The sequence below is a fragment of the Squalius cephalus genome, assembly GCF_949319135.1.
Source record: "Squalius cephalus genome assembly, chromosome: 14".
NCBI lineage: Eukaryota > Metazoa > Chordata > Actinopteri > Cypriniformes > Leuciscidae > Squalius > Squalius cephalus.
This window is the reverse complement of record NC_137135.1, coordinates 26,934,716-26,962,644: the sequence shown is the minus strand read 5'-3', so window position 1 is coordinate 26,962,644 and position 27,929 is coordinate 26,934,716. Positions and strand designations below refer to the sequence as shown.

At 37.7% G+C, this 27,929-nt stretch overlaps 1 protein-coding gene across 4 annotated transcripts in view; it reads right to left on the bottom strand.

The window, feature by feature from the left end:
• The window catches only part of atp8a1 (ATPase phospholipid transporting 8A1), a 130,227-nt gene that overhangs the window by 89,371 nt on the left and 12,927 nt on the right, over positions 1-27,929 (bottom strand). For all 4 annotated transcript variants that reach the window (XM_079893171.1, XM_079893173.1, XM_079893170.1 and 1 more), the window contains exons 2-4: positions 10,562-10,676; positions 2,707-2,806; positions 826-924 (exon numbers count right to left, since the gene is read on the bottom strand). In XM_079893171.1, the coding sequence (XP_079749297.1) occupies positions 826-924; positions 2,707-2,806; positions 10,562-10,676 (314 nt within the window). The remainder of the gene's footprint in view (positions 1-825; positions 925-2,706; positions 2,807-10,561; positions 10,677-27,929) is intronic.

The window sequence follows — 27,929 nt, the reverse complement described above, 5'->3', positions numbered from 1 at the left end:
AGAATGGTGAATTTATTAAATGACCTTCACTTCCAGAGCTAGTCTTGACCTCTCAGATTTGAATAACACATCAGAGACTCATATAAAATGCTGAGCTGGTTATTCTGACCACAGCATCCAACGTGATGTGATCGGATGGCTGTCCAGAGGGGACCGGGAGAGCAGGCTCTGATTTCAGGGTCACAGCACTATGGTGGATCCACTTGGGCTGGTGGTTTTATCTCTGTATTCACTCCTCTATGTGAATTTCTATGTAAAGAGTACTTGGAATTAATTTACATGAGACGATTGTTCAGGTCAGGAAAAAAAAGAAAAGCTTATTGACTGGAAAGTGTTTCAGCTAAAGGGAGTGAGATCCATTCTGCTGTGTACGTGATCACCAGAGAGTGAGATTGAAATATCAGGAAGAGTAAAGGAGGTAAACCTGAACAAAGTCTAAAAACTGACTCAGATAATATAACAGCTGTGAGGGCAAAGGAGAATAAAATCTACAGCAAGCATGACTCAAGTAGAGCACAGTTCTCTTTCATTAATCACTCATTAACAATCATCCCAACTGCAAACAACAAAAAAATCATGAAGATAAACTGAAAAAGGTGGGCGATAATAAGAACAAACAGTATTTGTATTTCTGCACAATTTCGCTGTTAGAGCTGCATGACAAACCACTGATTTGTTCTCCAGCACGATTTAAGATAATTCAAAGAGCATCTTGAGCTTCAGTGGACGCAAGAACATCTGACCATCTGTATAAAGGAGTTCACATGTATTTCTGCATTTATTCAGCAAGTTTGTGTAACATCAAAAATGTTTTAATCCTCTCACCAGATCTTCTATAATCTCCTTCACTGCTGCCACCACCAGGATGAAGAGTAACGGCACCAGCGTTGTCCATCGCCCTGTCGGTGACACATCAGGGATTTGCTGCGGAAAAAAAAATTAAATGGCGACATGAATTACAGTCTGTAATCCCTCCCTCCACAAGATCAAAATCAAAACATGGACATTCAAACAAATGATATACAAACCCTGTCACCTACAGGGCATGAATACAAATACAAATTAATTAAAGCCTTGCAGAGACTCCAAACACTCAGGGGTTTTGATAAACTGCTCTTGTTTTGTTCCCCAGGAATCATAACACAGCCTGAGGGTCTACATCCTGGTGGAGTGTGTATTTATCACCGGGAGGTCAAGAAAGCAACCTGGAATGGCAATAACCATCAGAAAGTCAGCAGCAGTGACTCTGATGGATGTTCAGAAGTCGGCATGTGACATATCTGTCTACCCTGCTGAAGAGATCAGCTTAGACCAGCATGAATTTCCAGACTGGTCCAGGCTGGTTAGGTGCCGATCAGGCAGTTGGATAGGGCCCACAAGCTTATATATAATTCATACCACAAGAACTTGATTAAACTTCTACACTTTCTCTCCTGATTTTGGCAAAACTCACAGAGTTTACATATCAAAAAGCTGAACGTCTTTGGAAAGTGTCCCTATCAGATAAAGTGTCAGAGCTGTGACAGGTTCAGTAAGAGGCCAAGAATGCAGAGATATACAATAGGAAACCCGAAACGGAATTCTTTTAACCTGATGCCAACACACTTTCCCTTCTGCATTACGTTTCACTTAAACAGGAGAGTACGCTCAAACCAAACCACAGTGGCGTAGAAAACTAGAGCAGTCGATCATCATGGAACCTTGGTGTCAGTATCAAAATGTCTCATTGATTATGATGGCATTTCCAAAAGCAGGAGTGTGATGGAAGTGAGCAGTTTTGATGAAACCGCATCAATAAACATCAGATGGTCACCTTGGCCACCTTATTGCCACAACACTCCCATCCCTGCTGTTTTTCTCGTTCACAGTACGCCTGTTCATTCAAGGTCACTGCATTGACAGAGGCGTAATGAAGATACACCGAACCTGCGCTTCGAAGCCACCTGACTCTCTCTGTTTTACTCTCCTTTCTCTCAGTTTCTCTTCTTTCGTTATCTCGCTTTTCCCCCAGGTCATCGATTCAGCTACCTTAAAAACAGAGGCATTAATTTAATGTGCATCCACAGGGTCACGTCAGGTTGTTCGGTGGTGGATTTGTAGTCCATTCAGTCTCTAAAAGAACAGCACGTTTATAGCACTCTGGAGCATTCGGTGACTGCGCCGTCTGGTAATTGTACAGATGCTGAGGCAGTGGAGCCAAAATTTGTTAAAGTTTTAAAAGAAATAAATACAGTACACTACCATTCAGAAGTTTGGGGTCGGTTTGTTGTTTTTAATGTCTATTATGCTCTTCAAGGCTGCAAGGCTCTCCAAGTACTTTTTTTCAGGATTCCAGGAGAATAGAAAGTTAAACATTTATTGGAAATAGAAATTATAAATGTCTTTCACTTTTAATCAATTTAATGCATTATCATGCAGTCTGAAACTATTTCGAATGCAACGACCTTGTGTTGCTAGTAACGTTGGTGTTCACGTGTGGAATATAATGCACTAAGGTTTTCACACTTGGTTTGACTGTCTGTCTGATTGATTGATTGGTCCGAGCCAGAGATCGATTTCACCCTGCTCTTTTATCAGTCCTATATACTTAAGAAACCCAGTATCTGATCACAGAGGGTCTATCTGCGACCGTGAGAGCTGACAGTCCTAATCTCTCCAGCTTGTCATCAGTACTCCTGCCCTGAAGGATTGACATTGCAGTCTTACCTGCAGAAGTGCGATGAAGAGGAAGAAGGAGTTGGCTGCTCTTCTGAACTGAGAGTACAGGAACCGAGGCAGGAACGTAAGAACGTTGTACTTCGCAGTGCTGTATGAGAGAAAGAAAAGACCAGAGGAAATGAGAAAGGTGGGTACATTCCAACAATGACCACAATATAAAACCACCTGACATCATCTGCAGACTGGGCTGACATTATTTATTATCTATTTAGTTCTCACGTTTTCAGTTTTAGTTGGTCACCATTACACCAAAATAGTGATAATTGGTTTCACATCATGAATCAAACTTTCTCCCCCTAGCCAAACCCAGTTTTCAGTGCATCCAAAGACACGCACAAACACACAGTGAGCGATGGAGAGAGGCAGTTAATGACCATAAAGAACAGCTAAGTTGTAAGGCTGTAAAGAGCTCTGAGTTTGAGTGAACTATGGTGGGAGCTTGCCAGAGCCTCCATCTCTGTCGACTGATTTACACACACATTAGGCCCAAGGCAGCGAATCCACTTTAGACAGAGATAAACATCCCAGTCTGAACCCTGACACCTGCCTCTTTATCCACCCACTTTCCAAAAGAACGATCCACTAAGAAACACTCATTCAACAGTCAACACTCACTCGGAATATTGGTATTTAAATTTATTCACCAATGATTCATATAACAAAATATAACATAAAAACATAATAAAATACAATACAATACAATATTCACAGAACACCAAAGAACAGAATCAGATTAATAGTATTACATTTTATTAATTAATGATTCATATATATATATATATATATATAAAATATAATATAAACTAATTTAGAATATAAACTAATATACAATAAATTGAAATATTGTAAACTATAAAATAAAAAATACAATAAAATATTATCAGCCACCAAGACACTTTAGTCACCAGAAAATTTGCATTTCATTTTATTATTAATTAACAGATCATAAAATATAATATTAAATATTAAAACAATGCAATTCCACAATAGCACAAAAGACATTTATTTAAAACAGAATATAACTTTTTTATTCACTCATATAATAATAAAATAATAATAATAATAATAATAATAATATTATTATTATAAAATACAATATTATCAGCCCACCAAAATATAGTTTATTTTTATTTTGATTAATGACTCACAATTACATATAATTATGTAATATAAAATACAATACAATACAATAAAGGCACATTGGAGAGACTGAGACAGTCTGTGAAGTGTGAACGTCCTTAAAGTGAAAACTGATCTGTGTCCTCTCCCTGACTCTACGTTTCACTGATCCAGTCTTCACAGAGATCCTTATCAGTCCACGCCACACGGCACACCGCACACCGCAGCCCAGCAATTAGCAGCACTGTACGAGATGGAAAGTTCTGTCAGGGGCCTGTCGTTCTCGCTTTTCTCTTGGCTAGCTTTCAGCTTTTGAACAGTGTAGCTGCGTGCGTCAGGTGGCTAACAGTAGCTAGTGTCTGCTTTTACTGTTCCTCAGATAAAGAAACACATTTCCATGTTGCTGGGTAATTCAAATTCATGGAGGAGAGCAAGAGTGAAGAGTAAGATCTCCATCTGTCCTCATATTCAAACAAGCACACAGAAAGAAAAAATAAAAATCCAACGCACCTAGGTGAGAAATTAAGAAACGACATAAGACAAAATCACCAGCAATATTCGGCTGTCAGCAACGGTACCACCCACAAGTTTTGGACCCATTCACTTTTATAGTTGCTAGGGTTTTTGTTACTATTGAAAAATCATAAATTAATCATTTTCAATTAGTATATGAAGTTCTTCAGAACCTTTCAAAAAATGTTTACTGACAGTGGCTACTAATACAAAGTTGAAATACAATTATGAATATTTTGGTGGATGTCAATCTCAACATGACATACCAGCAAATAGCTTTCTCACAAAGGAGCAGAGAGAGCGAGAGATGACCTGCGTCTCCACTCATTTCCTCTACACGACCCCAGAAACCAGATCTAGGTCTCCTTCTAGACCTCAGCCGGCTGCTTAGCCCACACACTCAGCTCGTTTAGCACTACTTGGCGTCATCATGCTTTTAAACAAACATGTATCGCACAAGAGGGCTTCGGGACGCTGGCTCATCAAGCAGTCACTGGGGTGACTAGTGTAACCGCTCATCAAAATGCACCTCAGGGTTTAACCACGTGATGTTAATCATTTTAATTGCGGCTTTGTTGGCGGTGGTGTATTTGCAAACGCATCAACTTGCCGTTTTGTCTAAGGCACACAGTGTGAGGAGCAAATGTGTTTTTTTGTTTAGTTAATATGTTAATAATGTGTTTGTTTGAGGTGTACATTTGTGCAATTTAATATAACTTGGCATGTGCGCTATATTACAAACACCAGAAGGTTGTGTTTGTTTAGCTAAAGCATATGTTAATATTTTGTTTCAAGTGAAATTCTTTGTGATCCCTCTTCCTTTTAGACTGGTTTGCAAGTCTTGATTGCACAGGCCTACAGCAATGCTATGAGTAGCTGCTTACCTGATCAGCTTTAAAGGTGCACTTAGGAGTAACAACTTGAACTTCACCAACAGTTCACATCAGCCACACAATGGAGTATGTATATAAAGGCTTAATCTAACGCAAACAGCTCTCAAAGCAGTACATGACATAGTACATTTAACTCGTTTATTTCAAAAGAGCAGTGTGTGTAGGCACTATTTATCATTCATCACACAAAGTCAGGCCACTTGTTACAGTCAATGTTGGTGACCTGTTTTTGCAGCTTAATGTCACAACCATAAGCACATGAACATACAACACTAGAACAGTTCTGGAAGTAAAAATCCCATTCATAATTAGCTAGCTATTACATGTATCATTCAATCATAATATAGTGATGTTTCCTGATAAGACAAAAACGACTAGATAATTAAAAAAAGTTTAGGGTCAGTAGAATTGTGTACTAGAATTGTTTTTGAAAGAAATATCTTATGTTCACCAAGGCTGCATTTATTTAATGAAAAAATAGAGTAAGATCAGTAATATTCTGAAATATCATTACAATTTAAAACTACACTTTTCTATTTTAATATATTTTAAAACGGTATTTATTCCTGTGATGACAAAGCTCAATTTTCAGCATCATTACTCCAGTCTTCAGTGTCACATGATCATTCAGAAATCATTCTAATATACCGATTTGGTGCTCAAGAAACATTGCTTTTTTAACGCAGTTTAATAAGGTTGTGTGGTTTAATATTTTTTGTAGAAACTGTGATACAATTTTTTTTCCCCGTTATGAGATCTTATGATAATATATATACCGTCATTGCGTAGTTTTTTTTCATTCTGCGTACTGTGAGCTTTTTACATTTGTTTGATTCGCTCCTACATACTGCATTTTAATACAGCAGAGTAGTTTTGATACAACAATACCGCTGTTCTTATGTACATATTTTTCTTTTTCTATTGTCAAACAACGGAATGAATATGAAATATTGATTAAAACATGGCCCATTAACACCATACATAGATGCAGGGCTTGACATTAACTTTTTTGGTCACAACCCACTGTGGCTAGTGGTTTTCCAAAGTTACTCAGCATTTTCACTGGCCACAATTTTGACATTGATACCATGGGGGAAAATCTGCCATATAGATATTTTTAATATTATCTTATTATTTGGCAGCAGGTATATTAGCCTGCGGGCGGCACAATGGCTCAGTGGGTAGCACTGTCGCCTCACAGCAAGAAGCTGGAAACGTAGAGGGTTTCCTCTGGGTGCTCCGGTTTCCCTCACAATCCAAAAACATGCAGTATAGATTAACTGGAGATGCTAAATTGTCCATAAGTGTGAATGCGCGCGTGTGTGTATGTGTGCGTGTGTGTGTGTGTGAATCCCGAGCCATGAGAGAGATATTATGCTGCTGTCACTTTAAGACCTGAAAAATAACTTCATTTAGAACTGAGAGGCCGCAGATTTTGTGCTCACACCAAAAGTGCCCACACAAAATCTGAGTACAATTATGCACAATACGCACACTTTCAATTTAATGCACCCCTGCTGAAAAAGATCCTTTCAAAAGAAAAAAGAAAAATCTTACTGCCCCCAAATTTATGAACGGTAGTGAGTCTTTAGGAGGAGTGAATAATTAATTCCAAGCACACAATCTGTAACCATCTTTTCTTTCCCCCTATGTTTAAAAACATTTTTACATTGAAATGTTGTAATAATTTTGCATTCATTTTTAAGCTGTGTGACTTGGTTCAAGGCTCTTTATTGAAATTTTTAAATGCCTAAGGAGAAAAATTAAATGGAAAAAAAAAATACTTCCAGAAGTAAGGCCACCGTGAGAGTAGGTGGTCACCATTACGGTTGGTAACCATAACAAATATCAAGTTTCAAGTTTAGCCAATCATAAAGGAGGTAATTTATACATTGACCCCTTTTGCTATACTATTTAGATTTCTGAGTCATGGTGGAAAATGGTCACGCAAAGCGAAATATTTTTAATGCAAGAAACTTTCAAATTAAAATTAAAAAAGCTAAAAAAATAAAAATAAAAAAAGCCTTTTAAATTGCTGACATCTAGTTTTACTGAAGGAACACAGCATGCATTTGTAATATATACTACAGTATATTAAATGATAGGCCTACTTTTTCTAGGTGAACAAATGCACCAGGAAATGAAAATAATATCTTGACCCTTGCGTGTGATCTTTCTAAATGAACAATGATTACAAGCAAAACGTGACAGAAGCCCATTACAACTAAAAACTGTTGTTTTTTCTTTTCATGGCAGCTTACGTCGTAAAACACATACACATAAGCAAGCATGACTTCCCAGTCGCCATTCTAATGCTGCAGGACTGCAAACATTAACCTGGTCTGACAGTGGAGCTGAACGTTTAAAGCTACTGTTTTATCCACTGTACAAGGGACAGCCCTCTATATATAGAAAAGCTAGAAGTACTGATAAACAGTCCAGACATGAGACAGCAAAACTCAGCGTTGTTATTCACTGCAATAATCAGACTACAGCATTAATAATGAGTGCTGTAATGATCACTAGATGCAGATGGAACGATAAAATAGATGCTTTTGGGTTTCAATGCTGAAAATCTGCAGTCTGAGTGACATCTCATCTGAATGATTGCGCTCTCACTGCAGGAAAAACCAAGCAACAACTTATGTGAATGTTACTAAGACAGAGCATCTTAAACCAATTCACATTGGATTCAAAACAAACCATTTGCTAAAAATTAGGGTTGGGTACCCAAACTCTGTACTTTAATGGCACCAACCGAATTACGTCAGTACTACCGAGTACCGATTCACATTAAATCAATCTGTGCCAAATTTCAGTACCTGAAAATGCATCTGGGCACAAGAGTAAGACCATTTAAATACGAATCCTGCAAGTTCTGTGTGTCTCTGTGTGAATGAGTGGCGGAGACGCGTGGTTTCATTTACCCCCCACCCCCACACACGACACTCGCGGTGTTTTTCAGCCTCCGCAGTCTCATTATATGAGAACATGAATGCATTTCCAGAGCCGCTTTGAGAGTCATAATAATAAATGATCAAATTTATCTTGTAATTTGAACAGTATAAAGCTCAGTTGTGCTGTATGTTGTTTGACAAAAAAAGTTTAAATTCATTTAAAAGATCAATTAAATTAATGTTTTACGTCTTAATTCGATTACTTGAACACAGAATTTGTGGAAAACAAAACATTTCATAGAATTTTTTTTATTATTATTACTAAAATGGTTGTTTTTATTAATATTAAAGCATCACAGACAATGGCAGACAGCGACCAAGGCAGCTCTGGCATAATGTCAATAACACTTCTACAAATGAGCTTAGTTGACAGGTGAAACATAGTTTATTTACATTTATTGAGGTAAACATGCCTAAATGACATGCCTCAACCCTTCTCAAAATCAGTTAATTTCATTGACACAACCTGAACTTTTGTGGGCGAGTAAATAAATCACACAATTTTGGTGAACTATCTCTTTAAAGGGGTCATATAATGCCATTTTTGTACAAGTTAATATGATTCTTTAGGGTCTAAATGAAAAGTTTGTAATATACTTTAATTAAAAATTCTCATTAGTATTGTAAGAAAACACTAATTTAACCTGGTCAAAAACAGCTCTGTTTTCAGCACGCCGTTTAAGTGCATGTGTCTTTAAATGATAATGAGCTTTGCTCACTCCGCCCCTCTGTTTCTGTGAGGCGTTTTGACAACACACGTGGAGTGTTGATTTGACAACAGTTGAGGGTATATTTTGGAGAAAGAATGGCAGCGGGAGTCTCTGAGGACACATTTGTGCAACCGTCTCAATTTCAACCGGAGTCGGACCCGGAACAAGATGACGGCCCCAAAGAAGTTTGATAATTAAGGCTCGAACAGGACGTTTCTGAATGGTTGGTTAATCAATCTTTGTGTGTACTGGCAGGGTAGAGTAGTGAGATACGAATGCTATGTGTTTACTGATGTATACGTTAGTTCATTGACAGATTGATGTTAGAGCTAATGGTCATGAAAAACTTGTTACTTTTTTTACTTTTTAACTTTTTATACTGACCCTCGTTTATAAAGCAGTCTGGTGAGAAATGATTCGCTCAAACATGAAAGCATTGACGTTGATCGTCGTGGGTAATATTCCCTTCGAAAACAAAACTCAGCCACTGTGTCTTCAGCGGTTCGGATATAGCAACATCAAAATGACTGCTGTGTTCGTTATTACACCCAGAACACCACAATCGCTTAGACGCCATTCTGCTCCAGCGTATCAACAATGGCGGACTATGATGACAGCTCGCTCAGGGCGGGTCTGTGTTGAAACACTGCTGTCAATTAACAATCGTGGGAGGGGCGTCCAACCGTGTGACGTCACACGGTCAGGCAGCTCGATTTGAGACAGGGAAAACATATAAGGAGATTAAAAAAAACCACTGGATGGATTTTTATCATTATATGATGGTTGTGTACAGGCACTGCCAACACACATTTCAGTACAATCAACTTGTAAAAGTGCATGTACCATTATATGAACCCTTTAACGTATTCAGCGTTAAAATATGATTCAGCAGAAATCATATTTTAACCACAGTACCTTCTCCTACCTCCTCTCTGTCTGCCATACATCACCTTACCAATCACTATGAGTACATAATGTAACTTGGACATTGTGAGCCGTTGTGGCGGCTGGAAAATAGCTACACTTCCTCTTTTGTCAAATACAGCTCACTAGTTTTAATGTGGTACTATATTCGTACAGTTCCTTCCCGCTCAATCTTCTAAATCTTTTTCAAAATCTTCTTGATCCATCCATCTGTGGCAGTACAGTCTGTTCAAGAGCCTTATTAAACTTTCTTTTTTTCCTGACATTAAATATGAGCTCTGTTGTGAAATCTACTGAGATGCATTGCTGCCTACATATTTTTGTGGAATCTGTGATACATTTTTTTCTTTGATGAATAGAACATTCAAAAGAACAGCCTTTTGTAATAATATAAATGTTAGAACAGTTTGTAACAAATGTCTTTACTGTCAATTTTTATCAATTTAATGGATCCTTGCTCAAAAAAAAGTATTTATTTCATGATAATGAACACCACAAACAACTACTAGGTAAAATAACTGATTTAATACACTTAACCATATTTTAATCACTACATTTTAGTATTGAATATTAAAATAAGTTTTTGTAATCAACACTCTCTTCATCCACCTCCTAGAAATGTTAACCCTGTGTTCATGTTAACCCTGTGTTCACCATGACGGCCTGTGCAACCCTTTATGAAGAAAGAGTAATACTCAGAAGCACAGGTGTGTGAGTGTGGCTTTACCTGACACGATTATTGCAGAACTTGGTAAACTGGGGCTGATTGAGGAATATTAATCTGGAATCTTCCTGGTCTGCTAGAGAAGTCTTCTCTGAAGTGTCTTCAGTCTTTTCATAACCTGAGACAAAGAAAAGAGGAAAAGATAGAGGAATAAAGTCAAAATCAAAATAAAGGATGCAAAAAAGGAGCATTAGGCTATAATGAAATATCAGCTTTTGTTTTATAAAAGCAATGGCTATTTATGCTATGAAAGCTCAGATCTCCCAGACAGTGAAAACAAATCACCTTTAACAAGATTACATTAAAGATTATGTCTTTACCAAGTGTCAGACTCAGAGAAGCTTAAGACTTGACCTATAACCTCTAGCTGAAGCCATTATGCAGTATGTGGAGTAGCTTAGCTGCCGACATAAAGATGGTCATAACAAAAAAAGAATTGAATTAAAAAAAAAATATTAAATACATTTATAAAAAAGAATAATACACATTTTTATAAATAAACAATTTTAAATATTACTAAATAAACAATCTACCTGGATATCTGAATTGAGTGATTCTAGTGACCATGATAAACACACATTTATTTGTTTAAGTCATTACCAGGGCTGGTGACAGCCAGTGGAAAAAGAAATGTGTGATATTACAGGCACACTGAGCCCAAGGGAACAGATGAATGAAAGAAGGGCAGCTCAAATTGATTCGCCTGCAGGCACAGGCGCACGCACACGCACCCACGCACCCACGCACGCACGCACGCACGCACGCACGCAATACTGGTGGCTCAGTCTATTACAGGCCACACTAAACTGGCTTAAGAGAATACAATTTGTGGCTAATTTGGAGTATGGAAAAAAAACTTGTGGCATCCTTGCAACATACAAACCTATAACTTTACAAGAAACTTGGTTTTGATTCATCTGATGCAAAAAAAAATAAAAAAAATCAACCGTCCACAATTTGGAAAATGACTTGTGTACAGTGGAAAATGAAAAAAAAAAAAAAGCTGGCAAACATCAAAATCCATAGTTCCATATACATCAACAGAAATCAAATTCAACCAAAAACCAATAGTTCAAATGAAGAAAAAAACTCTTGTTCTATTTACTTGCCCATTCCAAACACGTAAGCAGCTATTTATAATATAATAATAATAATAATAATAATAATAATCATCATCATCATTCATCAAAGTTTCCTGACATTGTGATAAATGTTAACACAACAGCATACGATTTTGTAAAATAAGGTGAGTAAATAAAAGCAGTATTTTCCATTTATGGGTGAACTACTCCTGTGCAAAAACAGTCAAAGCAAAAGCAACACGACAGAAACACCCTTATACTCTTTTGTTTTATGAGAACAATTTGAACAAGGTGCATTGAGTAAAACAGTCATTATCTTCAATGGAGGGTGTGTAAAGTCTAAACATGACTCTGTATCATCAATGGAGTGTGTGAAGTCTAAACATGACAATGCAACCAGAGTTTTAATCAAGACACATTTCACCTAAACGGTCTAATAGCTCAACCCCTGGTTTCACAGACAGGGCTTAAGACTAGTCCTAGACTAAAATGTAAGTCTGAGCTGTTTCCACTGAAATAAACTTGCACTGACTGATAATAAAAATATATCAGTGCCTTTTTAGTTTTAAGATGCACATCGGTAATGTTTTTTTCTAAGCATGTTTATAAAAATTACTTAAATGTCCTAATTGATCTATGGTCTAATCCTGGCTTAGTCTAAGCCCTGTCTGTGAAACCGGGCCTAAGAGTATTAACACTACACTCCCTTAAAGAAGTTTTCCCTTCAAAGTGGTATTTTACCAGTTCAATGTACTTGACACGACACGGTTGAAGCTGTAAGACTGAATGCTTCACATACTGAACATGTTTGTGGCATCCGAAATAAAGAGGTCAAAGCTAAAAACATTTGAAGGAGTGTGTGTGTGTGTGTGTGTGTGTGTGTGTGTGTGTGTGTGTGTGTGTGTGTGTGTGTGTGTGAGTGAGTGTGTGTGTGTGAGTGTGTGTGTGTGTGAGAGAGTGAGAGAGTGAGAGAGAGAGAGAGAGAGAGAGAGAGAGAGAGAGAGAGAGAGAGAGAGAGAGAGAGAGAGAGAGAGAGAGAGAGAGAGAGAGAGAGAGAGAGAGAGAGAGAGAGCAAAAAAGTGAAAATGAAACCAAGACGTAGACACTAAAGAGGTTAAAATAACTATGCTGAAAGTGACAGCCTATAGACAGTGAGGAAGTGAGACGTATAAGTTTAGCTGACGCTGTATGTGTGATTGTGAGTGAGTTTACTTAGCTATAGCTACTTTGGAGAGGAAACTGGTGTAAGAGGTTAGCAACATTTGACAAAACATCCCCATGTGTCCAAAGGGTACATTTTAAATTATTTAAATGAAGTAAATAACATTTTGGTTTTACTCTAGCAAAGCTTTGCCAAAAATATTGTATTTTAGGAAGTAGGTAGTACACTGTTCTCCACTGTTTTGGGAAATGGATGAATGTCCAATAGAAAGTGAAAATGCTGTGCAATGCAGACAGACACATGATGTGGAGCAGGATTTTGGACACCTGAGATATACAAATATCTTATAACATTTCCCTTGTCACAGTTAAGGTTGGTTAAGCTTTATCTAGCAATATATTTATGGCTCGGTTGATTATAATCAACTGCCTGATTTAAATCAAGCTTCATTTTGTAGAACAACTATTGATCCCAAGTCTATACGGTTTTCAGTTGATGCATGAACAAAACTTCACCAAAAATTATTTATAGAGTGCCTGCCATCCAATAAATTGCAATGACTTTTGTGCTTTGTTATTTTCGATATGAAATAAATCTCAGCTTTCAAATTCTATAAATTTTATCACTAAATTCAAACATCTGATCATCTCTTCCTCTTTACTACTACTAGTTATCGTAGTTTGAAAGATACAGTAGAACTTATCATGAAAAGTATCATGCCTCATGTAATCAATCAATCAATCAATGTTTCAACTGCGAAAAGACGTCAAAAAAACAACGAATATTAATTCAACCACAAACAAAAATGGGTCTCATTCACTAATAATTAAAGGAGTCATGACCTAGTATTACCTTGGATACCTACTGCTGTATTATAGTCTTTCAGGCCCTTCTAAAAAAGAAAAGTGGAAAAAAAATAAACACAGAGCTCCTCAGACCCTTATTTCTGAAGGCATTATTGTCTCGCGAGATCTGATGCGATATTTTGGCTGTCGTGGACAGTCATTTTAATAATGCAAATGAGGGGCGCGTTGATTGGTGGCAGGAAGGAGGGGGTTGACACCGCAGGTGACGCTTTAGCATATGATTACAAAATGACATCATGGCGCAAATTATGAATGAACCCGACCTGGCCGCGACCGGCTTCCCGGCCAGTGTATAAGTATGAGGCGCCGTTTAGGGCTTAAATCAAACTTCATTCACGCACACATATATGAAACACGCTTGCATACATACTAAGTAGTCACACATACATGTATATGAACTCTCCACGCACATACTCATATGAGACGCGAGCACACACACACAAACTCGCGCACATACTCATATGAGACGCGAGCAGCACACACACACACACACAAACTAGACGGCGCCTCATATATAAGCGTTAGGCAATCAATATACAATAGCCGAATTAATGATGACCTCAGTCATTTGTTGTTTGCAAAGTAACGTTAGCAGCCATTCCCCATGTTTACCTCGAAGCTAATACTCCCGCTAGCATACAATAGCCGCATTAGCAGTTGGCTGCTGTTTGTTACACAGAGTAGAGCAATAAAAACACATTCTTACTGTTTCAATTGCAGGCAAGTGTCTGATTGTTGAAAATGGCCCCTTTTTCCCGAGCTTCGATGCCAACTTCGCCTGATATTGCCTCAAATTTGTGAAGGATTCCGGCGTAAAATGTTTAGTTAGCACAGACACATAACGTTAAGCCAGTGGGAAGGGTTGTAGGAACCGCGTCATTAAAAATGAATTTAATCCACTGGTCCCTGACAGCTTGGTCCGTTCTTGGGAGAGAAAACACATTTACATGTTGATTCTGGCAGTCAACAACAGAGCAACTCAGTGTGCACTACGTTTCTGCTTCTTTCTCGACTGAATATGAGGGGAGGAGGGGCGCCAGGGCGCACTTCCTGCGGCAGGTCTGCGGTGTCCATATATGGTATATCCTGCCCCGTCATGACGTCAAGTCGGGGCTGAAATCAAAATCTCGTATTTGAGTGCGCGTGCACGCGCGCTGGTTTATGAACCCTGGGGTTAACGAACGCTTCACTTTTAAATATCGGCTTCCCGGCCAGTGTATAATCGTTAGGCAATCATAACATACATTGATTCTCGTGGAAAAGTGAAAATTGCAGGTCATGACTCCTTTAAATAGATTATTTCGTATTTGTACGCACAGGGGAACTTCTCACGCTTAATTCACAACACGTTCGTACGCACATGAATTTGTTCTTAACATCGTTCTGATGTTAGTGAATATGGAGTATTCTAAATGAGCGGCCACATTCACGAGGTTAGTCATTTGAATAAAACATGTCCAAACCATCTCCATTTAAAGGGATAGTTCACCCAAAAATGAAAATTCTGTCAGTAATTACTAACCCTCATGTTGTTCCAACCCCGTAAGACCTTCGTTCATCTTCGTAACACAAATTAAGATATTTTTGATTAAATCTGAGAGTTGTCTAACTCCTCCATAGGCTTCTAAGGGACCGAAACTTGCTGGCCCAGAAAATGTATTAAAGACATCGTTAATATAGTCCAAGTGACTCCAGTGGCTCAATCTTAAGTTTATAAAGCGACGAGAATACTTTTTGTGCGCAAAAACAAACAAAAATAACGACTTTATTCCACTTTTCATTTCCTTCTCTCTGGGCCTCGGGTCTTTGCACATAGTGTTTAAGCGTAGCGCGTCTGTGTTGCACGTCACCACGTATCACACATGACCAGCGTCGGCCAATAGTGTGCCTACGTGGTGACGTGCAACACAGACCCGCTACGCTTAAACACTACGTGAAAAGACCCGAGGCCCAGAGAGAAGGAAATGAAAAGTGGAATAAAGTCGTTATTTTTGTTTGTTTTTGCGCACAAAAAGTATTCTCGTCGCTTTATAAACTTAAGATTGAGCCACTGGAGTCACTTGGACTATATTAACGATGTCTTTAATACATTTTCTGGGCCAGCAAGTTTCGGTCCCTTAGAAGCCTATGGAGGAGTTAGACAACTCTCAGATTTAATCAAAAATATCTTAATTTGTGTTCCGAAGATGAACGAAGGTCTTACGGGGTTGGAACAACATGAGGGTGAGTAATTACTGACAGAATTTTCATTTTTGGGTGAACTAACCCTTTAAGGGCTTTCCGCACACGCTTTCATTACAGCCTTTCGTCACTCTCAAACTTGCTGCTGTTTGCAGACGGGTTCTTGCCCGATCCTCGAACAATGCCAAGTGTGCCATTTTCACTATAAGCACCGTTTATACACACCCAGATTACAGACCTCTCATTAACCAGCTGTACATACATACATATATATCTTACTCTTTAACTGTATATGATGGAATGTATTAGATTAAATTAAATTGTATTGTTCAAAAATTGTATTGTATAATTTTATATATGGATCATATAATACAATTAATGCAACCTGAACCTACTTCAATATAATTATAGTCGTGTTAGGATGAAATATAACTTAACATGATTATAAGGCCATACAGAGCAAGTGCTTTTGAGTACATGGTTTCAGTTGTTCATATATTTTATCGTAAATTTATAATGTTTTATTACACAATTTTTGGTGAATTGTGATTTGTTCTTAAAAACGTTCGTATGCACATTTCACGCACAAATTTGTATGTACGCACGCTTAGTGAATGAGACACAATGTTTGTAACCAATGCCACATTTACCTCATTCTGTCCATAGCTTGTGGCCAGCTAGAAACTACATTACTCAAGAGAGGAGTATTTTGAAAAATATACGTGTATGCACTATATTACATAGGGTTGGGCATCGACACAAATTTCACATTCAGATTTTGATTCACATTCTAATCTCTATTCAATTTAATCAGTTAATTTGGATATATATCAGGTACAGTACAATAAAAAAAAAAAAACTCAACTAATGCTGTAAAACCATACAGGAAACCCTGTCAGTTGGTACATTCCTATAATATTAATGGTAAAGGTTTCTATCCAACTCGTTTTATTCGAGTTATTATTGTAATTATTATTATAATCTAACATAAACAGCAATTGAATGTGTTGGACTATTGTTAGCTTCAACCTTCAATATTAATAAGAATAAGATCTAGCTTGACTTCATCTAATACCACACAATGGCCTTCTCAGTGAAACAACTCCATGTGTAAACACAACAGCCCCATTCATGACAGTGCCCAATAAATAATTAATAATTGCGCTGATAAATAATGCAGATGGCACACAGTAAATTGGCTACACTCAACTTAGGATCACTGTTGTGCTATCAGGATATGCTTTCAGTACCACCCTTCACTTTTGACCTCTTGGCCTCAATTAAAAACAAATATGCCCATGATGGTTCACCATCTCAGTCAAGCCATGTTATAGCACAGCAACTGTCCTGAATCTGACACCGGCAAGTCATTGAGGTTTATAAACTCTGTTGATCAACCTACATGCACTTTACAGGTCTGTGGACAGAGAACAACATCATGAATGCACTGTTTGTTTTTCAACAGCTGGAGGAGTGAAATACTGAGCACATGTTCCTCATCTGAAAGGAATTTAATGAATTTAAGGAGTTAACCTCCATTCCCTTTATAGGCAAAACATTGCTCTGTTTGTTTGAGTATCCTGTCACATCAATATTGTCTCAACCAATGGTGTGATTTTGGGGCAGGAGTCACAGAACTATCAGTTTTTCCGACCAATGGAAGACAGCGGAGTGTACAGGAAACCTGTTTAAAAACAGTCATTATTTTTGCGATTTCATGTTGCTGACGCAAGTGGTGCACAAAATACTTGCACATTAATTTAAAACAAACTGCCATCTACTGGTTTCAAAGATTATGCGATATGTTGTATTTTCTAAACTCTAGGTTAAGGTGCTGTGTGCAACTACACAACATGTAACAGGAAGTAAGCGAACACATAAAAAGAGACATATCACAAAACAAACAGGCTTTTCAGAAAAAAAAAAAAAAAAAAAAAAAGTTTCCAACAAAATCGTCATGGTGGTTTGAATTCTCCACTAGTTAGCTGTTCTGAAAATGAAGTTCATGTGGGCTGTCATGTGGGAATCATGATTCATTGTACAGCCATGCTTTTGATTTATCCATCCAAAATCTGTCAAACTCTGTGACATTCCATATTATACAGAACATTTAATTTGAAATGGATTCCACGATTTGGTCCGTGTTTTCTAGTCACAGAAATCATTAGGCTCTACATGTTAACTGTAATTTAAAGAGAGCTCCTCATTGAATACATAGCACAAAATATTTTACATACATAAAAATATAAAACACAGCAGTTAGTACTTTAGTATCGTTCTAAACTGCTGCAAGCCATTTTCTAGTTTTATTATTGTGCGAATGTGCGCGAGTATAAGTACTGAACTAGTATTAAACGGATGACTATAACCTTAAGCTTCATTCAAGAACAATGTATTCATTCATTTTAGGGGGTCCTTGTTTGGGCATAAAAGTTTGAAAATTCCTGGAATCAGTATTTATTGACAGTCAACTCGATTTGAATTCAGTCTGCTTTATTTGATTAGATTTTTTTGAATACTTTCAATTATAAACTGCTTGTAGTTTTGGTAAGCTACAGCTTTCCCAACCTTAATATCACAGCACTGTCAATAACCTGTAAATGTGGGTCACTTTGTCCGAGCTCCAAACTATAAACAGCAGCGATTGATCAGATCACCGGCGCCACCCCCATGGCTGCACAGACAATAAGGGCGGCAGACGGCAACGAAATGAAAGCACAACCACAACAAACCACGACTGTGTCATGCAGACTCCTAGAGGGGTGCTTTTGGGGGTTATTGCACACATTTACTCTGTTTATTAGAGACATGTAAGACTCAAATGATACAAAAACACTCATGCTTTTGCACATTGTTCTGCGTTGTGAGTCAACTGATACGTTCATGATCTCAAATGATACAAAAACACTCATCCACATGCTTTTGCACATTGTTCTGCGTTGTGAGTCAACTGATACGTTCATGATCACATTCTGTCATCTAGCCAGCCGTGACGATAAATAAAAATAACACAGATAGTAAGCGAGCGAGAGAAAAAACAGACGTGAATCATTAATCTGAAAGCCATGATTCACAATATGCATAATGACATGTGCTGAGGGCAGTAGCTGAGGGGGGAGGCTGTAGTGATCAAGGCCAAGGGTTTTCAATTAAGCACAAGTACTTAAGGGATTATAAACACGAGTTTAAAAAAAAAACAAAAAAAAAAAACTGTTTGCTCTTTAGGGCTGAAAGAGTCCGGATCAAACAGGAGGGATTTCCCTGCTGAGATGCAGGGTGCTCTCTGTAGGCGTAGTACAGTGGCCAGTGGAGCGGAACGGATGGAGAGCTGAGGAGATACATGACATACAGCGGCAGAGAGGAAAACGTGAAAACAGGAATTCCGGATGGCACGGACACACGTGGGCTATGAGTCAGGGGTCTAGCGGGTGACCAAAGGCTCTGATCTCAATGCTCTCTCACATTTGGAGGTTGAGGTTTCAGAGTGCAAAGAAAGTGAGGAGGGACTCGGCCCAAGTCTAAGGCAACGTGAGAAGATGCTCATTTTGGTTAAATTGATTACTAAAGGGCCAGTTCACAGAAAATAAATAGATAAATATTTTTAAAAAATATATAATAATAATAATAATAATAATAATAATAAATATATATTCTTTATTCATGTATATATTCTTTATATACGTTCTTTATTCATGGCCACACAATTTTTTTTTAATAATAATAATAATAATAATAATAATAAATAAAATAATAATAATAATAATAATAATATATATATATATATATATATATATATAAGTTGGCCATGAATAAAGAACATTCTCAACTCATTTCGTAGCCACATTTTTAAAAGTAATTTCCTTGTTTTAGATAAACAGTGGCCACGTTTGCTTAAAGCGTTCTTTTGTTGTGGGTAAATCGTAGCCAACTTGTAATTCATTCCCTCCTTTTAATGGAGATCAATGAAAATGAAGACAAACTAAAAAGTTGTAGGAATGACTTCATAATTCATAGCCATGATATCTTGTTTTTTCCTCATCCTGTATGTCATGTGTGGGGCTCTGTACACACATGACACATTCATAATCATTACTTTTGCCAGTTCTTTGTGACAGCTGTTAGGAGCGTTATTGGCAGTGTCACCCTCTGGTTACATGAACGCTTCACCACTGCATCAGCACCGAAAACATTTTTTTTTAGACAATAATCGCCCAACCTATTTGATATTCTATAATTAAATCAACTAATCAAATATTCGAAAATCGTGACTCACCCCATTACCAATCACACTTTTTTGTAAAAATGTTGACGAAAATTGTGTTTTTCATGATCAATCTGTTTTGTTTGTTTTTTTTAGCCTAACTGAAGCTGAAATAATACTGACATATTGCTGCCAAAGTACCCACACCTACTAGTGGAAACTTTAATTATCATATTACGCAAACGCATCATCCAGTTAATCGCAGTGGTACAGTTCAATAAGGAAACGACTGTCCTGCATCTTGATTACCAAATCTGAAAACGGAAATTTGATAAGAAGTTTGTGCGCTCCAAGAATTGAGTGACAACGCACTGGAAAAAGGGATTAAACGGAAACGCATCTGCTTACGTTGATATCCCAGCACAACTCAGTGTGCCAAAGGTTCTTCAGAGCCAAAGATTGACATCCGTTGAGACGGAGATAGGTCTTGACAGCACTAGCCAGTGTTGTCAGTGTTAACTGAAACTACAGCTCATTTTCATGAATTTAAATAAAGCCGAAATAACATAAATTAGATGAAAAATTTTTATTTAAAAAAACTTAGAAATCCTTAAAATGGCTGAAGTACTAAAATTACTAAAAATAAACTAAATAAATTAAAGCTTAACAGAAATATTAGAGAAAAAAAAAAACAGAACAAAATTACTAAAAAACAAATGAAAACTGAAAATATAAAAAATCTAATAGTATTTAATAAATACTAGTATAGAAATAATACTAAAACAACACTAGCGGAAGCACACGTAGTCCCCCAGTGGCACTAAACATGACCAAGAGGAAGCTCCATGTTAAAACAGGAAAGGGCTGGTAAGGTGGCTGGGTAATTAAAACCACAACAAGCAAAAACAGCATCAAGAGAAGCTTTACGAGCATGGAAATAGCCCAGTTGTTATGTAATGGGACCCTTTCTTCCATCCTCTCACCAACTTATTCCAGGACTGAAATATATTTTCTATCATGTCTCTAACAAGCTAATAGACATCATATGAAAGTACCTCCTAAATTACCATATCAAAATTCATGTTATTATACCATTTCACTTCTTGTATTGCCCAATTCCTGTGACACTATATTTTTGCTCTCTCTCAGCTATAGATGAAGGTTACTAAAAATAGTCCTCTTTACCTCCCCCCTCAATGTTTTGATCAACAAGCCACCACACGATCTATGCCCGGCCATCGCGGGTGAGTTACGCAACAGCCCACCCAATGACCGCACAGGATGAGAGGCTTATTGGATTCCCCGAGGCTCAGGAGGAACTTTCCAATAGCACAGGCTTATATAGGTAGCCCAGCTGGAGCCTGAACTTCATCTGGCGTGATACCGGTGCTAATCCTGCTAGTGCTCTAGAAGTGCTGGTTATATGAGGCATGACTGGCCGCTAAACTGCAGCAGATGCTAACTCCAACAGTGCTAATGTAATCCAACCATGGGAATGAAACGGGACCAAATGATACACACTGTTGCTATTTAGGCTACAACTAATGGACACCATGACGACAATAGCAGCAAACATTAAAATGGCTAGTATAAATTTCACAGGCATTTTAACAGGTGTCCTCTGAATCTGCCTGCGAGTCTTAAGGGCTTCCCCTGTTTTACCATCTATTCTTGTTGAGGTGAGATCTAAATAAGCCATGGGCCGCGTGCTGCAAGGGCGAGAATTAGGTCCAATCATTTCAGTAAAACTGTACACCTCAATCACCACCCTTGTTTGCGTAGGCACAAAACTGAAAACTAATGCAGTGCAGAGGAAATGTATAAGCTGGAAATGTTTGTCATCTCTTGGCTCGGGCAGAGAGGCCGGGGTCAAGACTCAACCTGAACACGAGCAGAGACAGCTGGCCCAGCAAATACGACAGCAGGAACTGGAGGTGAGACGAAGGGCACGACAACGGCATGCTGAGGGCAAGTGCCCTTCTTTCCTGTAAATAAATGGTGACCAAATGAACTCATATCATGGGACATAACATGGGACATAACAGCAAAAAAAGATACTAAAAGAGCACTTAGATCTCTTTTCACTGCTGTAGCTTGACAAGCTATTCCTAGTTAAAATGCAATGACTTGAAAAAGTTTCTACAGCACTACTAAGAAATAGTACAATTGGGTGTAACATCCCCTTAAATTAAAATTATCATCATCAATTATAAGATTATATAAAATATATGGCACAAAAACTATTGGGATCATAAAATTGTAACATTTACAGGAATAAAATAAGTACATTTATACTAAACAGAACTACAAAAAACCTAAATAGCTATAAATCTTGCTCCAAAAATGAACAACAGTGTTCATAAAGGTGCCTATAAGCAATGAATCAGCAAATCTACTTTTTGAACAAAACTCTGGGGTCAGTGTTTATATATTTTTTGTTGTGGTTTGTTTGTTTTTAAAGAAATTAATACTTCTATTCTGCAATACCTTCTTACATTGATCAGTAAATACATTTACATTGTTGCAAAAGATTTCTATTTTAAATGTTCTTTTGAACTTTCTATTCATTATCGTCTGCATGGTTTCTACAAAAATGTTAATCAGTCCACTGGTTTGCAAAATTAATAAGAAATGTTTCTCAGCATTATTATTTTCAAATATATTAAAATAAAAAACAAAAAATGTGATAAATGAATGCTAAAAAAGACACTAAACACTTTAATGGTAGTGTAATTAAAATGAACAAACCATTAATACAAACCATTAACCATTAATACAGTTCTCTAAAGCATTTGCGAAAATCCATCCATTCAAATGAACCAGTAAATGAAACCGTAAGCAAAATTCCATGAAACACATTTTAAACATAGCTGACACACAATCGTAAGTTACACGTGATTGGCATCTTGTTTTTAGAAATAAAAGTTTTTGTCTTTTTAATTCAAGTTTGAGCAAAAATCTTTTGGCAAACCAAACAAATATTAAATCCAAAATGGATGTTTAAGCTATAATTACTTGCCGGTTCAGTCATCACACTGGAACTGGAATGTCATGTCAACCACATTGCATTGATATAGGCTATACAGTGTTGTCATCTGGCTTTCTATACAAACAGAAAATGTGCATATTTTGCCAAGTACATACTATTTCTTGTTGGAATTCCAAGTGTAATGCCATTTTAACCATTCAGGGTTCATTTGCCTAACTTTAATTTGATGGACAACAAGGTTTCTTGTCAAAAGAAATATGGACATTAGGGTTTTTTATTAAAGGATCAGGGTGAATTTACAGAGGATTCCTCAACATCTTTGCCTGGAAATCCAACAACATAGTGAGTCTGCAGATTAAGAGGGCTTCCCATTTGATCCAATGTACTACTACATTAAGGACAAAATCCTGTATAATTAATGACTGCAGTAGGAGCTGGGAGAAAGGAGGGTCGTAAGCTCAGAGTGAGGAGACAGTGACTGATGCCGTGACTGTATTTCACACCCCTACTGAGAAACAAACTGGAGAATGTGGTAAAGGACAATGTCATGGAGACACCACTAAAATTAACCTAAATAAGCCAAAACTCAGTTATTAGAACAACCAGGAAGTCCTCCTCTTGCTCAAGAGAATGCAGTGACTTCAATGGTGCAAGAAATCAATGCAAGAGGGCATTATAGTAGAGAGCATCAGCTCGGTTGGCTGTGAAGCTGCTTGCACAATACAATGTACTGCTTAAGTTGTACAATACAAAACAAAAACACTGGCATGTTGGAAAAAAAAAAAAAAAAAGTCTGTATCTGTGTATTATTAATACTGCACCGTAATCATAATGGAGCAGATCAGCAGAATCAAAATAATTTTGTTGAAACCCTTACTCAGTTCCAGGAGGAGATTCCTGATAAAGTAATCTTGCGTTTCACAGTGCAGAGAGTGGCTTTCATTGTATTCTGCTCCTTCCATTTCACATCTCTTTTCCTCTAGAGACAGTGACGTTCAGGCTCAGTGTCTGACACACATTTCTCTATGTGATCTTCTCGTAGTATTCCCTCGTCGGCGCACTGCCTCCCTCTGCACTAATTTCATTAACTGCAGGCTAGTCACGCCTCAGCTAAACAGATGCCAACAAACAGTCAGCCAGACACAAGAACAAGCTCCAGATCAGCCTCCTGATACCTCTTACTCTCATCGTTTTACTGAATTTCCTTGCTTTCCATGTCACCCTCTCCCGCTCACCAGATGCATTTTGACCTTGATATTCTCACCTCCTATATTTTTAGTCTTTTTCTAGTTCTTTTCCATTAATAGTAGGGGTGTAACATGTACACAAAACTGACAGTTCGGCACGTATACCTCGGTTTTGACATCCCGATTTGGTTCAGTACAGCAGGGGGGGAGAAAACTAAACAAAATAGCTTTTTTTATTAAACAGAGGTTTACTGAACAAATTGTGTCTCTCTTTAAATTAATTCGGTTATAATTAAAAGTTTCTTATGGATAAAAAAAAAAAAAAAAGTATCTCTGCTAATGCTGTAAACAATATAGGGAGCCCTTATTTGCACAATACTATAAATATTTAGGGTTAACAACAGAGCCCAAACTATTAGCCTAAATTCAGTTGCTATATATTTTTAGATATAATAAATCAACACTCAAATAACAAATTGTATACAAACATGTAAACTGCACACATCTGTAAATTTTCATGACAGATATTTTAAACATACATTAAATAATCAAGACATAACTAACAGGTTAAGTAAAATAGAATGAATATATAGACTAATATTGCATATATTTAGTGAAAGAGTTCATTTCTCTAGCTGACTAACAAGCTGTGGACACTGAATGACTTGCCTGAGGTAAATGTAATGCTACGTGGGATATTGTTTACAAGCGGTTTTACTGATGTCTTTCCGCTGTTGAAACACTGATTGTGCCATTGCACAAGATATAACACGTTTCAGTTAGTTGTACTGTATCTTTCAACATAACTTCAGATGTTCATTCATGTTTATTAGGAAGAGTTGATCATGTTCACTCACACCCCGTGCGTGGCTGCTTAAACTGAGGCGCCTATATTGTTTGAATTTTGTGATAAAATGGACATAATTTGAAAAATGACACCGTTTCTAATCGAACAAAACGCAGAGCATATTGGGATTATTGGTGGTGGTTAAGATACAAAGTTGTGTTCGTCTTGTACACATAAGACACGAAAATTCGCGGAACGAATACATGTACCGTTTCACCCCTAATTACTATTTAATCAAATGTCAAGGAAGAAAAATTAGTTTTGTGACAAGGTAAAGTGAGGTTGCCAAACAATAGGCTGAGCTGGGCAGCAGAGGGTGCTCGGGATGCCATGAGAGTATCGCGATTGTTTCGTGTTTTTTCAGTTTGAATATCGTTACACCCCTAATTAATAGAAATTATTACTGCTAAAGAATTATATCTCAATATTTTTCAGCATTTTGTCAATATTTAATTAATATACCTGATGTACATAAATATCATACATGCACGACTTGCTCTTCATTTAAACAAACAATGAGCTGTTCAAAGAATAAAAACAGAACTAACAAATTCAAATTGCTTTTTCATCCAGATACTATGAAAACACCTGATGATAACCATGATGGCACTCTCAAACTCATGAGTTGCAACATAGAAAGGATAGTGAAATGAATCTACTTTAGGAAAATGAATGTCCAAATAAAAGTTCAATTTAATCCAGTCACAATATTTGCATATTATCATGTATATTATTCAATATATCATCCATCCCTACATCAGCCAACAGGTCTGCTTTGGAGGTCACAGGCAGCCTATGGTTGCCAATGCCATGAATATAAGAAGGAATGAGAACAGGTGTGCCGACAGAGTCACCTCTCTCTGAAAGAAAGGAAGGAGAAATAACAGGAGAAAGAGAGAGAGAGAGAGAGAGAGAGAGAGAGAGAGAGAGAGAGAGAGAGAGAGAGAGAGAGAGAGAGAGAGAGAGAGAGAGATGACAAACTGTGAGAGACAAAGAGAGTAATAGCAAGTGAAAAAGGAAGCCAATGGGGAGGAAAAGAAAGAGAGTGAGTTAAAAGAGAGCGCGAGAGGGAAGTGTCACCAGAGGGGAAGCCTCCGGGGGCAGGATCAATGGTGGCAGGAGCTGTAATGAGGTTGGAGGGAGGCCAGATTTCAGGATTATTGCTTGTGTCAGCCAACAGACAGCCAGCCAGAACAATGGCACAGGGGTCACGCAATCCAGAGGGGTGCCCGCTGGAGGAAGAGGGGCACAGAGTCCCTATTCTTGACTTGGCACTCTCTGATATGGCCTGAAAGACTATTTGTGTGTGTTAGAGACTGGCCAAATGCAGTGGGAAAGAAAGATAGCAAAAGGGAGACAAAATGTGTGTCATTCTTCCTTTGGCACACAGAGACATTTCTCTCCGAAAAAAAGAGACATTATGTTGATAGCATCACTTCCTGACGGCAATGCCTTATTTTGACATTCTGTCATGAATGATTTCAAAACTCTTGTATTTAGATATTGGCACACGTTTGCCACATGACAACGTTACTGAAAACCATCATTTGTATTTGATATACGGATGAATAGCCTATATAAAAAGTAAATAAAAGAAAAATAAAAGAAATAAATAAAAAATAAAAAGTAGTCCATCGAACTTGAATGCACAATATTGCTACCATATTGGCTATGGTCTAATATTAGGATTTTTATTTATTTATCAGCATCAGACAATTGATATTGGATTTAAAATTATGTATGCTCGTTTCCCCTATTTTTACATTTAAGTTACCATTGCTATCAACTAATGCTCACTTAAAGTTAAAACAGGCAAACATAGATCCATTAGAGTGTAAGTTTCTCGTGCAGACCTATGGCACATGTGCTGACCAACATCATCCTCAAATAACATTTAGAGAAAGCAGCCAATTAAAATGACAATAAGTCATACCGTAAATTCACAATGCGTCTTCCATATAGTTTCTGGCCTCTCTTCTGATTTCGCAGCTTTGTTTGTGTGTGTCTGTTGAGTGGGTTTGACTTTTGAAGGATTACAGAAGCGCGGCTGTCAACACCAGTGATATTAAATGGATGCAGTGGCATTATGACAGAAACAACAGAGAATGCCATTACCATACATGACCTGTTTGGAGCTCTAATCACTCAAGGCATACAAAAAAACAGACATATCCTGGCAGGCCGGACAGCTGACAGGGGGGCGAGGCGGCATCTGTTGAATTGAATGACACAAGGCCATGTCTGATCCTGAACATTAAAACACCAACACGAGAGAGAAACAGAGAGAGAGCAGAAAACAGCAAATCCATGGCTTGATGTTGGTAGTTCAGTGCAAGGCGGCATGTATTGATTAAGTCCTCAAGGGTGATGGGCTGAAATCGCTGCTTTCTATCACTGAAGTCTCCGAGACTTTTGTAACAGGCTGTGAAATTGGGCTACTAGATCAAAAATATACCCAGAACACCTGCATTGAAGGGTTTTTTCCTAGTAAAGAACTACAATGTCTATGATTACTGTAATCTGACACCTCAGACCTCCATGATGACTAGCTTATTTCAGTGTTTCCGCTGCAAAATCTTCACATGATCAGTAATATCACGACATTCACTTCGTACACTTACACACCTAAAAAAACACTGAGACATGGCGACCGGCGGTGCTGCTAATGCAGTGGCTCTGAATCCACTTGTTGACAAGAAAGGAGGAAAGAGCCATGGAAATATTTTCGATTAGGCGAACAGCGCGCCTCTGTTCATGGTTGCATAACAACGACAGACGCCACGGGAGAGCAAGCACTTGTGGAAAGGAGAAAGCGGTACGAACTGGAAATTGGTACCGAGAACCGTGTATTTTCAC